Genomic DNA, 14,560 nt, shown 5'->3' on the forward strand with positions numbered 1-14,560 from the left:
CTTTCTTTCCATTTAACAAGATGAAGGTTTAATATTTTTAATCTCACTTACTTTTGATCATGACATGTTGCTTCCAAGTTGAACACAGAAAAGAGGAAACCCATGTCACACGTTATGTGGGGGAATAATCCCCAAGTTAGAATCTCCATTAATATGTGGGACCCACATAAAAGTTCCATTCTAACACCCCTCCTGTTGATGGAATGTAAATACTATAACATGAAAATCAAGAAAAAGTATAACACTAAAGAGTAACTCGTCAAGGTCATCATGTGCTCTCCAAATCAATAAATAATAGTTTGATAAACCTATATTTAACTAGTGACCATGATAGGTGTGAGTACCCACTAATGAAATGGTATCCATTGTGAACTATGAAGTTTATAAACCAGTCTTGAGATAGTGTTATATTGTTATTATAATTTCATCATCAGACTTTACTCCTTTTAATGCTCCCTCTTCAAGATCTCCGTTGAGTAGGCAATATGTATTTTGAGTTGAAACAAATCTCAAATTGACATAGCTCCTCGAGCGAGAACAATTCTGATGGTGTTGACCATCAACATTGGTGAGAATCTTTCAAAGAAATCAGATCCTTCAGTTTGTGTAGATAGTGCTAAACCAGAGTTATCTTGTTATTGTTATTGTTATTTTATAACCAGACTTCACTGACATCAATATTCCCTCTTCAAGATCTCTATTGAGTTGGCACTTTAAATATTGACTCGAAACATATCTCGAATCGACATAGCTCCTAGAGTGAGAAGAATTCTGATGGTTTTCACCTTCAGCATTAAAGAGAATTTTTCAAAAAAATCAAATCATTCAGGTTGTGTAGAAATCTTTCCACAGACAAAGACTTGCACCTCTCAGAAAACCCAACTTGCTTCATGTGTGTCCCTTCCTTTCTACTTAGATAACAAAAGGTCAGATTAAACTTGAATTGAAGTATGTTCCAACTTAGATAATAGAAGGTCACATTAAACTTGAATTGAAGGTTACATTATTTTTGAACTACTTTCTTCTATTCAGCACACTGAGTGCTCCAATGAAATCACAAATGTTTGAATGTGATAGAGATGCCTAATACATTTTGTTGGTATTCAAAAGACTTTTCATCATATCTCACATTATCTGATATGGAATATGATATTCACTTTCAAGCTAAAACATTTATTTACTAATAATTTCTCAAGTAATCTGGTGACCCCTTAATATCATAGCCAAGGTTTTCCCCTGACAATGTTTTTGCCATTACAATACTGGCATAGCCTTCTATCTATCATTTTCCACTGGTCTTTGTGGCCCTCTATCTCCTGTTCCTCACCCCAACACTGTTTGTGCGCTATGATATGCCTTTGTCATTCCATGCACCAGAACTATCTAGTCTTTATCCTAAAAGTTTGACAGTCAGAATTAAATAATACACTTAATGAAAGAGATAAGCTTTCTTATTACAATAGAGTCATCTTTAAAAACAAAAATCATATTATGGGCTCACTCTTATTGTATTTGTAAGTGAGGTATTTATAATGGAGCTTTGGTTTATCATGCCAAAGTGAAACTTTCACCAACAATGAAACCAAATGACTTCTCAATAAAATTCCTGGATGTCATAAAACATTAAAAAATAAAATACTCTGACCTGGGATATTAGGTGAATAATCAGCATCATAAATATACCATTAACAAGTAAAAATGGATCAGTAGAAAAGGAAATGGTTGAATCAAATCAAAATATAAAAACTCCATAAAATCTCAAAAAACCTACATAAAATGGCAATATTAATTTTATAAATGTTAACACCATGTTTTTACAAATTACTATAATCCCAATTTATTTATAAAACTTTTAAAAAATAGTTAAGAAATAATATTTTCAAATAGCGACTTAGTTTAGCAATATTTTATCCTAAAATTTTATTTTCCCATGTAAGTTTCTGTCAGTGCCTTAACTTCTTCTCAAGAAGTTTTTGGCACAAATTTCATCTTAAGACCATCTCTGAAAGTATACTTTTTAGCTCAATGGAAATTACTTTACAAAATATGATGTGGGGCCATCTCATTGGCAAAACAATGGTTTGTGAACAACCACGGCGTGAAGCTCGAACAGATGCCCGAGACTCGAGCTTCAAGTATACGGCCTAGCAAGAGTCGTCACGGTTTCCTTTAATCTTCATCTACTTTTTTTATTTTCCTGAATTTTCAGATTGGCCATCTTTGTTTTAGGCCTTGCACGTCGTCATTTTTACTTTGCATGTATGGTTCGACGTTTAGGGGAAATCTCTCATCACGGGACAGTTTCCCCTACCTCGGCCCACTTGGGCATCCTCCTAACCCTATATAAAGGCAGGCATGCACAAGGAGCCAAGTGGAGTTAATTTGAAATTGAAAGTAAGTTTCTTCATCTGGGCTCCCGCCTCCTCCCTTTGGTAGTTTTCCAGAGTAGTTCAAGAGGACCCCCACATTTCGTGCCGTCAGTTTCACCATGTCAAGCCACGTCTCCGGGGAAGAACAACGTTGCCGCCACAACGTCACTCCTTGTCACCATATCATCTTCTTGGATTTCTTGGAGCAAAATTCAAGAATGCAACCATCAAGGCCTGCTTGCCCCCTCTTACCGCCAAGAACACCCATCAGGATGTTCTTGACAGAGCCATCGCTGCCAAGAATGCCCATCATGATGTTCTTAACGGGAGGCACCAGCCGCACACCCACACGCTAGAGCACCTGCGACATGACTGTTGTGCGTCCACACGCTCGTCGCTTGCCGCACCACCTGTGAACCATACTTCCCCCGTGCGCCCATGGACAATTGCACTCGCTAGTGCACCGAGCCGATCGACCCGTGCACACAATTCCTTATCGCTGTCAACCGCAACGTCAACAAATACATTGGCAACAACTTTGAATCTGATAAGCCTAAAAACAAATGTAATTTTGTCGTTGATTTGACGTTTCGACTTATACAATAAAATTTATAATTTCCCTTGATCACTAAATATAGAATATAGTGCAAGCAAGGGGTCGAACCACAGGGAGGCAAAAAATAAGAATTTTTATCCAATTTCAATGAACTAATTCAAAGATGAATTATTTTTCAATTAATAGATTTTACTTACACTTAATAATGTTTTTAATTAATCAAAATCAAGTAAGACTTAATTTTGATTTTAAAATTTCGTTCAGAAATCTCAAGATAGGAATATTTCAATTTTAAGATCAGATTAATTCGGATTATTAATTTCCCAATTATTATGAAATTTTAAGACAATTTTTATGAATTAAAATTGGGAATTAAATAATCAAGAAAGGGATTTTGAAATTGGACTTCAAGATGGATGAATTTTCGAATCAAATTTTATTTTTAGGTTTTTTATATATTAAATTAAATTCCTAAACAATAAAAATCAAAATCTAGAGAGAGAAACTAGATAAATTAACCTAGAGAAAGAAAGTAAAGAATTTGGGGAAATGATGAAATCCAACCCTAAATTAAAAATCTAATGAAGCAGAAATGTTCTAAATTGATGCAGAATTAAGGATAAAAAATCAGATCTTGAATTAGAATCAAAATGAAGTGCTAATTCCATTCAAAACAAACTTATAGGGCATGTACATTTCGCCCATGCCTTGCCGTTTTAGAATCGTTCAAAAAGATGATTGAAATAAAAATCAGAAACTTACAAATTTGAGTGCAGAAGCAAGATCTGTTGACTTCAAGAACCCCTCCTGTGCCCTTCCTGGCCAATGGCTTGGGGAGAGCCTCTAAAAGTGATTTTCACCCATTTCCAGACTTCCATGTAAAGATCCAACCGTCTGGATTGTAGAGGGGGAAAAGACGAACCTACCCTCAAAATTTCAGCCCAATCAGACGTCTAGATCTCAAGATATCAAGGTTTTAGTGAGGGTAAATCTAGGCCGTTGGATCGTTTTATTATCTAAAAAAAACTGATTGTTCTGATTGGCTGAGCCTCTTCTTCCTTGTTTTCTCCACCCTTGGATCGCATGTCGGCATGTGTTTGCGCGCTTCAAACGGCCGTAATCATTGGAAAGTGATTGGCCTCTTTGAGTGGCTATAAAGAAGCCACGTCGCTCCGTTTCTTTTATTTTTCTAAAAAAACACAAAACGACAACTCAAGCCGCAATGTTTGACTGCGTCATTCTAAAAAAATAAAATAAAGAATGGAGGTAAGCTTACCGTTATCTAAAGCTCTCTTTTTAAAAAAAAACGCGGCGTTGATTTCCGTGTGCATTTTAATGCACGCGGCAAATCAACGCCGCATACATGAATAATAAAAAAAATAAGACTGTTTGCACGTGCTTGTCGGTTGCCGCGTGCATTAAATGCACGCGGCAACTTGACGCCGCTTGCACGGTGCTTAACGCACGTGCATGTCGCTGGATTTTTTTATTCAATCGTTTTTTTTCTCTCTCTCTCTCCTTATTATTTGATAATAATCATCCAATCATTTGCCCGAATTTTGGGCGAATGACGTGGATGCCCTTTAGTATATATATAAATACATTATAAAATGCCAAATAAATTAAATATGTATTATTTAAATATAAAATCATTTCTTGGCTATATAGAGGTCGAAAAATTATATAAAAATATGGAAAAATTCCAGAAAATTTTGAATAGCCCTTACCAACCTTTAGTCAAATATTTAAGGCCCTGCAAAAAATATTTCTTTACTAAAATGAGGTCAAATTCCATGTAATAAATGATAAAAAATCAGAAATAATAATAAAATGTAAGTGTAAGTGATTTATCTTTATTTTAATATGATAACATACAGATATAGTCATTAAAACACATAAATATAATGTAAAATTCATTAATTAATCATGTTAATTTGCAAGTTATCAGAATCCTCTCCAAGGACTTTAGGGTCTCGGCCCATCAAGTTCAATCGTCTTCCACTCGTATTTTGCAGTATCATTAGTCCTTCCAGTGCCGTCCTCATACTTGCTCCACTTCCGAGAGAATCATTGAATTATAGGAATAGTCACATACTCGTCGAGAGGTAGGATTTCTTTGAGATATCAATTAGGTTCACAATATAAGGGGTAGTGGATGCCTCTGGACATTTAATTGTCTCCGACTTCGTGGGTCATCGAGTTGGACAATCGAGTCATTGGGAGCTTGATCGCTGCCTAGCCCTCTCCGTTCAGTTAATCAATCGTTGAATTAGTCAGTGGTTGCCACGTATTTCTCATTGAATTTAAAAAGTCTCGGCATCCATTCTAATGGTTGCATCCATTTCCATCGCCTTCCCCTGTGGTGTAACACAAGCCAACCGATCCTGACAGTCGTGTTACATCAAAATCTTGATATTTTATATCGATTCCCTTAAGTTCTAATACCAAAGAGATACATATAAGTATGTTATCCAGGACATCATCTGACTACAGCTCATGTGAAATGCATAGAAATATTTGATGTGTGGTCTGCATTCAGATAGATTCTACAAACTATTATCATATCACCTTATAAATATGCATTCAATATTGTGACTTCTGAAATAGAGAAATTTTAACAGATATTGCTGGAGTCTGTATGGAGAAATAATGAGGTTTATGGTTAGTCAGCATGGAATCTTTAAGGTCATCATTTTTCGATATTAAGTAAAATCTGTATTCCTACAACTGCCTATGCAAGGCAGATAAAATTGAAAACATATCACATTTTTCTGCTTGACCTCCATTTTTTCCAAGCCTCATTATTTCATATACTCAAGGCTCCATTCAAAATGAAATCTGATATTTTAATAAACTCAACTCAAGTCAGATGAGAGATTGATAAACATATTTGAAGATGTAAACCATACACTCATACAGAAACATAATGAATGCTTGTATCATCCCCATCAAGTTTCACAGAGGCTTGGTGCAGTACATTCTTGGATGTACTGTCCACACAAGGTAAAATTTATTACACTTCCAAGAATTTCCAGAATGCAGACTGGGCTGGATGAGCAGATGCAGGCAGATCCATAACATGCTAAGGTATCTTTCTTGCTGACTTACTAATCTCTTGAAAGGACAAAGAGAAATATTTTATTTCCAGGTCTTATCACTCATTTAGCTGACACAGCAGATATCATTTGGCTCCCATTATTTCTTTAGAATTCTTTGTTCAAGCAATTTTAATGAATTCTCAAAAATAAAAAAATATTGTCATTATGATATCTATCATATGACAGATATCTGCTCTAAACCAATAGGAATCATCTTTTTCCTCCTAATTATGCAAAAAAATCAACACATCGAGGAAAAAATGGTTGTAATCCACTTTTCTGGTCTTGCATAGGCATATTTTTAAGAAAAAAGTCATATTCAACAGTAGAGGGGAATGCACCAGATATAATTACTTTCCCAACGAGTGGCCAATATTAACTATCTCTCTGTGGGAAGGATAAGTGGAGCAAACTGAGAGTGAGAACTGATCAATATCATCAGCATACCGGTTTGAAATATCATTTTCATCTAATCATGCAACATAATCGTCATCCTACTAAGGGGAAAAATAATTGTCGCTTATCACCCGCTGATCTTGTAAGAAGGAAAATTTGATCAACTTAAAGAGAGCACAAAGACCAGAACTACAGAACAGCCCCCAGGATCGTCTCTGTCCCCCTCTAGGCAGATGATTCAGCCAATTGAGTGAGAAATAGAGACCAATGAACACTGATAACTCGATGAACCATAAGATTACCTATTTTAGTACAACTGCAGCGTTGCGGAGGGCAAGGTATTTCTGAATGGTGTCAGCAGGAAGATATCGTATGCGCTTGAACACCTCCGCATTTGCATAACGCATTTTGGTCTTCGGATCAACATACGGAGCCTGTTTAAAGGATGCCCAAGAATAAAGGAAATGAATGAAGCTAGATATGAATTTATGACTGTAAATATATATAGAGATGTCCTATTCAACTTTGGAAAAAAATTAAGAAAACATAGGCGAACAGTTACCTCAAACCCAGTGATATCACAGAATCTCTTTGGTGGGTAGGAGGATGGAGGAGATTCGATATTTACATCTGCAGTTGAGAAACAAGATATGGTCTATTGAGGGGAAAGAGATGAGGAAAATGAAGAGGTTTTTCTTTTTCGGAATAAAATAACATTTCAATACAAAGCGAAAAGCAAATTTTGATGCTTGAAGATCATTATGAGGCAGAGTATTTCAAGAAAAGAGATAAATTCAAGTAGACCAGCCAAAAATGCTTCTGCCATAAATTGGAGATCATATAAAAAATTTTAAAGACATGTCAGCGGGAGAGGAGCCAAAGATGCAATGATATAAATGTTGACTAATACATAGAAAACTTTTAGGATACAGAATTGGACAACAGAACAATAGATTTCAGATGTTTTTCAAATTCATATTTGTAAACTTGATTTAACGAACAAAGTGTTCCGTTCCGCTCATAAGGGTTTCAAGTCCACAAGTTCGAATTAACACCAAAAGTTTCAAGTCTATGACCAAAAGTGTGAAGAAATTCGGGGAGTAAATTCAACAGACGAAAATTCAGGAACTATCAGTAATATTTTGTCTGCAAATAATCGATCGAAAGCAGCGTGAAGACTCACAATTAGGTTCCTCCGGAGAGTAGGCCTGATAATTCTCAGCTTGCAGAATTTGTTTGAGGTGCTTCCATAGACGACTTCTGGACTGCCCCTTGGGGTACTTCTCCGACATTTGCACCTTCTTGAAGCTCAGAACGGGCGGTAACAGGATCTCCGCCTCGATGACCTCCGCCTCCATGATTCTAATAGAAGAAATGCACGAAAAAGAAATTAAACCTAAAAAAAATTCAGCTTAAAAAAGGAAATCACAAGAGGATTTCACGTTCAGCGGATACGATTCGACAGTGCAGTGTTGCCGGAGGTGAGATTGAACCTCTTCAAACGAAAATACGAAAGAAAAAGCGATAAACAGATGAAATATCAGCTAGAATTTGATACACGTACCGTGTATCAGAGAAAGGAGAAGAATTTCTGCGGAGATGGACGCTGATTTTCTTCTCGTCTTCCCTCGCGTAGCACACCAGACTGACCAAAGACTTCAATTTCTAGGAGTTGATGTTCATACTTAGTTTTATTTATAGCTGGAAATGTCTGAGGCCCAATAAGAGCGGACGTTTTTGGGTTGAACTCGCTCTTTTTAGGCCTAATAGTGGCCCAAATTTATAGCTCGAGCTCGCCCTTTTGGGCAGAGTAAGAAACTCATGAAATGTTTCTTTATTAATATTCTAAAATTGCACAATACTCGAAGGGAAGGACACGGTCCAGTCTCGGTCTGGTTTTACGGAAAATCTAAACATAGACCTCAAGTCCATTTTGGTCTCGGTCTCGGTCCCGTCCGGTGTGGGTAGGTCATGTTGACTAGTCAATGTGAAAGTCAAAATCAAGTTGTGACGCCGGACATTGTGAAGACGTCGTCCGGTCGACACCGAGGGTAGCGGCTCGGTATCGAATGAGGATCTCTATCGGACGACGACGGCAAGTGTCGTCCGGTAATGTGAATGGACAGATATGAATGATGACGGAAATGCGTAAAAAAAATCCTACTGTGGTACGTGCGAGTGCCGAAATACGGTGTTGCCGTTCCAGAGATTGACGGGATCGCTTCTGGTGAGGTCAAATGGACCTCCCGAACCTCGCCCGAGAGGGTCGAGGGCGAATACGTCGCCGAACGGGAATACCCCGCTAGTATGCTCACACACGTCAAGAGGACCTGACTCGTACCAGGCAGGTAAGACTCTCGTATAGATTGTCGTCGTCGTTTTCTCAACCTGTCTCACTCTCACCTACGTCTAACCTGAGGCGGAGGAGACAATACGAAAGTGCACTGAAGTAGATAAAGATGTAAAGAGCAATAAGGAGAGGGGTACCTTCGTCGCGTCCTGCGATGATAAAATCTCAAACACTAGGGACCGGAGGTAGCGGTGTTGACGGGGCGTTGCGATGCTGCGGGACGCGGGCATGCCGGGTACTAAGCGGCGCAGGCACAGCGGCACGGGCGCAGCACAGGTCGCAGGCGCGGGGCTGAGCTCAGGCGCGGCGCGGGACGCGGTTTGCAGCCTGGTTCACGGACGGTGGTGGTCGGCGCAACGCAGGCGCGGCACAGGACATGGGCGCGGCGCAGAGACCAGATGCAGCTCAGGGCGGCACCGGCGTGGCGCTGGGCGCGATCCGCGGCACGGGGCGCGGTCGGCGGAGGAAGGCAGGGTGCGGGCGGAGCACGGCGCGTCATGGGGTGTGATCCGTAGCGCGGAGTGCGGGTGGCGGCATTCGGTGCGGTGCGGGCGAGGCAGAGGTAGGCAGGGCGCGGGAGGAGCACGGTGGGTCATGGGGCCTGGCCCGCAGTTCGGAGTGCGGGCGACGGCGTTCGGCGCGGCGCGGCATGGCGTGAAGCGTTGCGAGCTCCGCACGGGCGCGGGGCATGGCGACACGGCGACATGAGACGGCAGCTTGACTGTCCCAACGACGGCGGCAGATACGGAAAAAGGACGGCAGAGCTGCGGCAGTGTAGGCAGCGTGCAACAGCGGGGAGAGTAGCGGCGGCGGCATGTGACGACGGCGTGCGGTGGCAGGAACGGCGACGGCGTCGGCGTGTGGAGCAGCGGGCGGCGGCGCTCTGGAGGGAGGGTGTCGGCGTCGGCGACCTCCGCCTTCCCCTCTCTTCCCTCCTTTCCTCTTCTTCTTCTTCCCCTTCTTCCTTCTTCTTCCTTCTTCTTCTCCTTTCTTCTTCTTCCTCTCCTCAACGAAAATGACTCTTCAACTTCTAACGTTAAAACTTTTCAAAGTGAAATTCAAGAGTGTCAAAAGAGGGCGCCCACCCCTTCCTCTTATAGGGAATAGGTGGATGGGCCCCTCGAAACAAAAAAACAAACAAAATAAAAGGGAAAATGGCTAAAGGGCTAGGGCCCATTAGCGGAAGGGGAAGGTATCCTCATATGGGAACTTCCCCTCGCTACACGCGAGTACGAAGAAGACTAAGAAAGCGAGAATTAAAAGTGAGAAATGCGAGCAGGCACGGGTCGAAGATGGCGCGTCGTCACGCCAAATATTTGAACCCAGGGTTGCGCGTCGTTGCTGTGGCTCGTCGCTGCTGTGGCTCGGTGGCGGGCTCGATGACGATGCTGGTTCCTCGAGCGACGGTCCTGCGGTATCGGACGGTGCCGCGCCATCAAGTTGACTTGGTCGTCTCACTACATCTAACAAGATGTCAACTAAATGTCACCCCCGTGACAAAGTAGTGTGTGATAATGAGAAAGTAAGAGAGGGAGAGAGAAAGGGATAGAGAGAGAGTTCAATAGGGAGAGAAGTCGAGAGGGAGAGAGGGAGAGAGAAAGAGAGGGTGAGTGAGGGAAGGAGGGGAGAGTGAGAATGGGAGAGAGAATGAGAGGGAAAGAGGTGGGAAGAACAATAGAATCCCTATTGTGGGTGAACTGACTATTGTCATCCCTCTCTATGGACTTTATCATTTACCTTTTATGAGTGACCGTGTGCAATACCATCTAGGTTTCCGTCGACTATTTCTCCAATTACACAATCTTACTTCATAGTCAGAAGTGAGACTTGAAGGGTTGGCTCAAGTCTTAATAAAACATGTGGCAAGGCACTTAATGCTGGCACTTGACATTGTTAATGATGGAATTATATGTTGTTGGCGAGGATGTGAATGGTTAGTGAGCCATTCATACATTTCATATCCTATTCAATATTCTATGACATAATATATTCATGACAATGCAGATTTTTTCTTAAAATGTAGTCCATGAATGCATGATCTGGTAGTGAATTATGATGAGTTCATATCATGGAGATCAATAGTATTTAAGCATTTGTTTTAAGGGTATTGATAATTCAGAGTTTGGATTAAATAGGTTGTTTTAAGGCTATGATTTCTGCAACAATGTTTATAAAAAATTTCTTAGGTAGAATGGGGAAAGGGTAGAATCCACGAGGATCAGTTAATGAGAGAGTAAATTTTAATTCAATATATATTTTAAAAATATTTTTTTGGTGATTTTATATTTTCTAGATTTTCAACTATTTTCTAAAGTGCAAACAAATGAAATGAAGGAAAACTAGTCAAAACTATTTTAAATAAATGAAATTAATATGTATGTTATTTCTAATAAGTTCTAATGATTTATTAGATGTTTACAATTTTTTGTATTTTTTAGGGAAACAAATAATTTTTAGTGACAAATAGAACCTTAGATCGCCCTTATTGGGGTGAAACTGTGGCATGAATGAGTAGTGATCATTTAATATTTTCTCCTGTAACTTTTCATTGTCATTTTATGTGTTGGAAAATTTGAAGTCTATGCCATCCTCTAGAATATTTACCCTGAGAAAATGGTGAGAAAATTAAAATGAAATATTCAGGAGATCACATGAACCTTATTGTCACTTCCCCCGAGGGCCAAGTGGCGTCGTTACTCCAAGAATTTTGATCACCCTTTAACTCTCTCCCACACTCTTGTAGAAAAAAAATGGATTGAATAAATCTGATGTGTTAGTCACGCAACAACTTGGGATCATAAATCCAAGATGAGGTACAACGAGGGGGGATAAGAGATTAAATAAAAATGCCCTAACTCTTACAACCATTAGATTTAATTCCAAGGGTTTGGAGGGCTAATATTACTTTATTTAAAGCATTGATCCAAGCTCCCTCCTTTCCAAATTTGAAGACAGGCATTTTAAATATAAATTGTGGGTCAGTTCCACAATTCTTGCCTTACCCGATCCTTAACAAGGTTTTAATGGGTTTCTAGAGTGGGCTTCTTGTGTATTGGGCCTCTTCTTATTATCTATTAGATTGCTTAGGTTTCTACTTTCCTCCCAATTGTATCTCAAATTCACCATAGTATTTCATTAACTCATATTTTTAAAATAAAACTCTAAGAAGATGTGAGAAATCCATGACTCTAATGAGTGAAGTGGAGTTCCACTACAACATGCAGTGGTATCACTATGGTATATTTCTTCTTTGTGTCATGGACGTGGGCGAGTGGGGTTAGAGTGTAATTTGGATATTTACACTCACTCCACGCCTATAAAATCTTCTAAACACTCAGCCTTACATATATAAAACCCTAGTGGGTAGCATCTATGACACAGTTAGATCAGTCTACGAGCATAATCTAAGGGTTGTTCATACCTGACATTGTGTTTTTGTCAATTATTTTTAAAAAAAGAAGTCAAATGCGGTTAGTCTCGAAAATTAATAAAATATATACAAATAGTGCTTTAGAAAATAGATCATAAATATCTCATTTTATCCTTAAATGGTGAATAATGGTAGTGAAAATCTAAAATTTTGTGGCAAAAAGAAGTATAAAGTATAATTTTATTGCTCTAATATGATGTTACCTAATAATCAATGGAGGACATCAAAATATTTGAATCAAATATCAAAAGCTAGTCTCATTCATATTTTGAGTATGGTCAATCTTATAGCCACAAGTGTGAAACTACTAAAAATAGAAAGTGTGTACTTTTAGTGGATAATAATCCAATGGTAAACAAAACTGTAAAATCAGGTTGATTCATATTATAGTTAAATACTTAAAACTGAGACACCAAAGCTGTATTGCAGATGGAGGTTTATGCTTTGACATACTCTAAGTTCTCAAATATGATTGAGTGAAATAATAGATTCACAAATATGGTTGAGTACAAGAGAAGCATGCGTTCACAAATATGTGATCATTAGCCCTCGATATAAGAGGATATAGCTCAAGGAAGATGATGTGATGAAATTGTCGGCCAAGATAGTGGAATATCTGAGAAGAAATATATGATGACATATAAATCAATTAGTACTAAGTCAGAGGACTGACCAGGGTTTGACAAGTGACCATACTCTAAGTTCTCGTAGAAGTATAAAGTGGATGAGGCACTATATGTACATGGTAACAGATGACAGAAAGGTTCCATAAGAGAGTCATTATGCCCTTTGTATCATCTAGAGAAATGGGTGTAGCTTGGCATCCTAAGGTTTGGAAACTCAAACTATTGATTGGACTAAATCCATCCTTGATTAATTTATCAAATATGTAAATATTGACAATTAATTTGGCAGGCCACAAAAGATTGGTCACTATATAGATACATGGGCTGGGAGGTTCACATGCCAATGGTCTTTTGGACTTCAAAAGATGTACATAAAGTCTGAGATAAGACCATAAAAAAATTCACCCTACCCAAAATTATTATGGCACCCATGTTATTTTGCCTTTCTCCATTTAAAAATCATATCTGCTCCTGTTCCAATCACAACGATGTAACGATGAAGTTGGAGCAATAACGGGGATCATTGAGATGAACAAAGATGATGGTTTTGATGTGCCACAGATCTCATGGATATATCTAGATATTAGAAACATCAATCACTAAATGTATCTTTCTTAAGGAACCAACAAAACTCAGATACCATCTATGCATAATTGAATTCATCCTTAAGTTTTAAGTGTTGTTATGATTTTGTACAGTCTTGTATTGCACCAATTGTTTAAGCTTCTCTCTGTTTATCTCTCTCTTTTACTCTATTTGGCTGTTTATCTCTCCCTCTCTTCCTTTCTGTCTGGATCTCTCTCTCCCTCTCTTTAGCTACCTATTCATCTCTCTAGTTTTCTTGTTCTTTCTCTCAATTGCCTTGGGGCTTTCTCTATCCATCTCTCTCTCTAGTTATTTATCTCTCCATCTCTCTATCTCTTTCTCTCTTTATGGATCTTTATCTCTCACTCACTCTGGTTTTATCTCTCTAGATCTCTCTCAGTTCTCTCTGTTTGGATCTCCCCCCCTTTGTTTCATTGTCTCTCTCACTTTCTCTCTCTCTGGATCTCTCCCCTATGTTTCATTCTCTCTCACTTTGTCTTTCTCTCTGGATCTCACGCCCTCGGTTTCATTGTCTCTCTCACTTTCCCTCTTTTTTTGGCAAAATACACAGTGTTGGGTACGTCCAACCCTACGGTTGTGCCCGTAGACTGATCTAGTCGTGCCATGGACGCAACTTAGAGGGATTTTATGTATAAAGTGGATTACTTATCAGTGTTTATAGGCATGGAGCGAGCATAAGTATCCCAATTACACTCGGATCCTACGCTTCCATGCCACGTGCAGGAAAATAAAAAGGTACATGAGTGATACCTGGCAAGTGCTCGAAGAGGGGGGCTCGTGTTGACGTCTCATCGAGTCCACCTGCAGTAGTGATAATGCATGGAGTGTGTGGAGCTCTCCCCGCCATCAACAGGTGGCATCATTGAGGCGTGTGGCGGGACATCTGTCAGGCGAGAGGGAGTGTGGAGGGACTCGTAGCATATGCCAATCGCGGGGTGATAAGCCGAAAATAGGGGTAAAAACTATGCAATTTTTAGCCCTTGTCGTTGTGGATTTTGGCTTATGCAATAAAATTTATAAGAACTCCACTTAAGACGTATAGTGATAAGTATGAGTGTCGTCCAAGGGAGGCAAGTAGGAATTTCAATTTGATTTTATTTTTTTGTGTTTTAGATCCTAATTAGAATGA

At 39.3% G+C, this 14,560-nt stretch overlaps 1 protein-coding gene across 2 annotated transcripts; it reads right to left on the reverse strand.

The window, feature by feature from the left end:
• Positions 1-5,754: 5,754 nt before the first annotated feature.
• LOC144710687 (chromatin-remodeling complex subunit) lies at positions 5,755-8,080 on the reverse strand. 2 transcript variants are annotated; one of them, XM_078584517.1, is made up of 5 exons: positions 7,984-8,080; positions 7,603-7,781; positions 6,982-7,049; positions 6,722-6,853; positions 5,755-5,915 (listed from the first exon to the last, which is right to left on the reverse strand). In XM_078584517.1, the coding sequence occupies exons 2-4, from the start codon at positions 7,775-7,777 to the stop codon at positions 6,722-6,724; spliced, it is 375 nt and encodes a 124-aa protein (XP_078440643.1). In that variant the 5' UTR covers positions 7,778-7,781; positions 7,984-8,080; the 3' UTR covers positions 5,755-5,915. The 2 variants fall into 2 exon arrangements, with proteins under 2 accessions (XP_078440643.1, XP_078440641.1); XM_078584515.1 differs by lacking the exon at positions 5,755-5,915 and adding an exon at positions 6,459-6,644.
• Between the last annotated feature and the right edge of the window lie 6,480 nt (positions 8,081-14,560).

This window comes from Wolffia australiana, chromosome 12 (assembly GCF_029677425.1).
Source record: "Wolffia australiana isolate 7733 chromosome 12, ASM2967742v1".
Lineage (NCBI taxonomy): Eukaryota > Viridiplantae > Streptophyta > Magnoliopsida > Alismatales > Araceae > Wolffia > Wolffia australiana.

Excerpts from the sequence above, each read along its gene's own strand:
- LOC144710687 (XM_078584517.1), bottom strand. The coding sequence starts at position 7,777 with ATGGAGGCGGAGGTCATCGAGGCGGAGATCCTGTTACCGCCCGTTCTG. Across the intron at positions 7,050-7,602 it reads CTCTCCGGAGGAACCTAATT|ATGTAAATATCGAATCTCCT; the intron begins GTGAGTCTTCAC and ends TCTCAACTGCAG. Across the intron at positions 6,854-6,981 it reads GTGATATCACTGGGTTTGAG|GCTCCGTATGTTGATCCGAA; the intron begins GTAACTGTTCGC and ends TCCTTTAAACAG.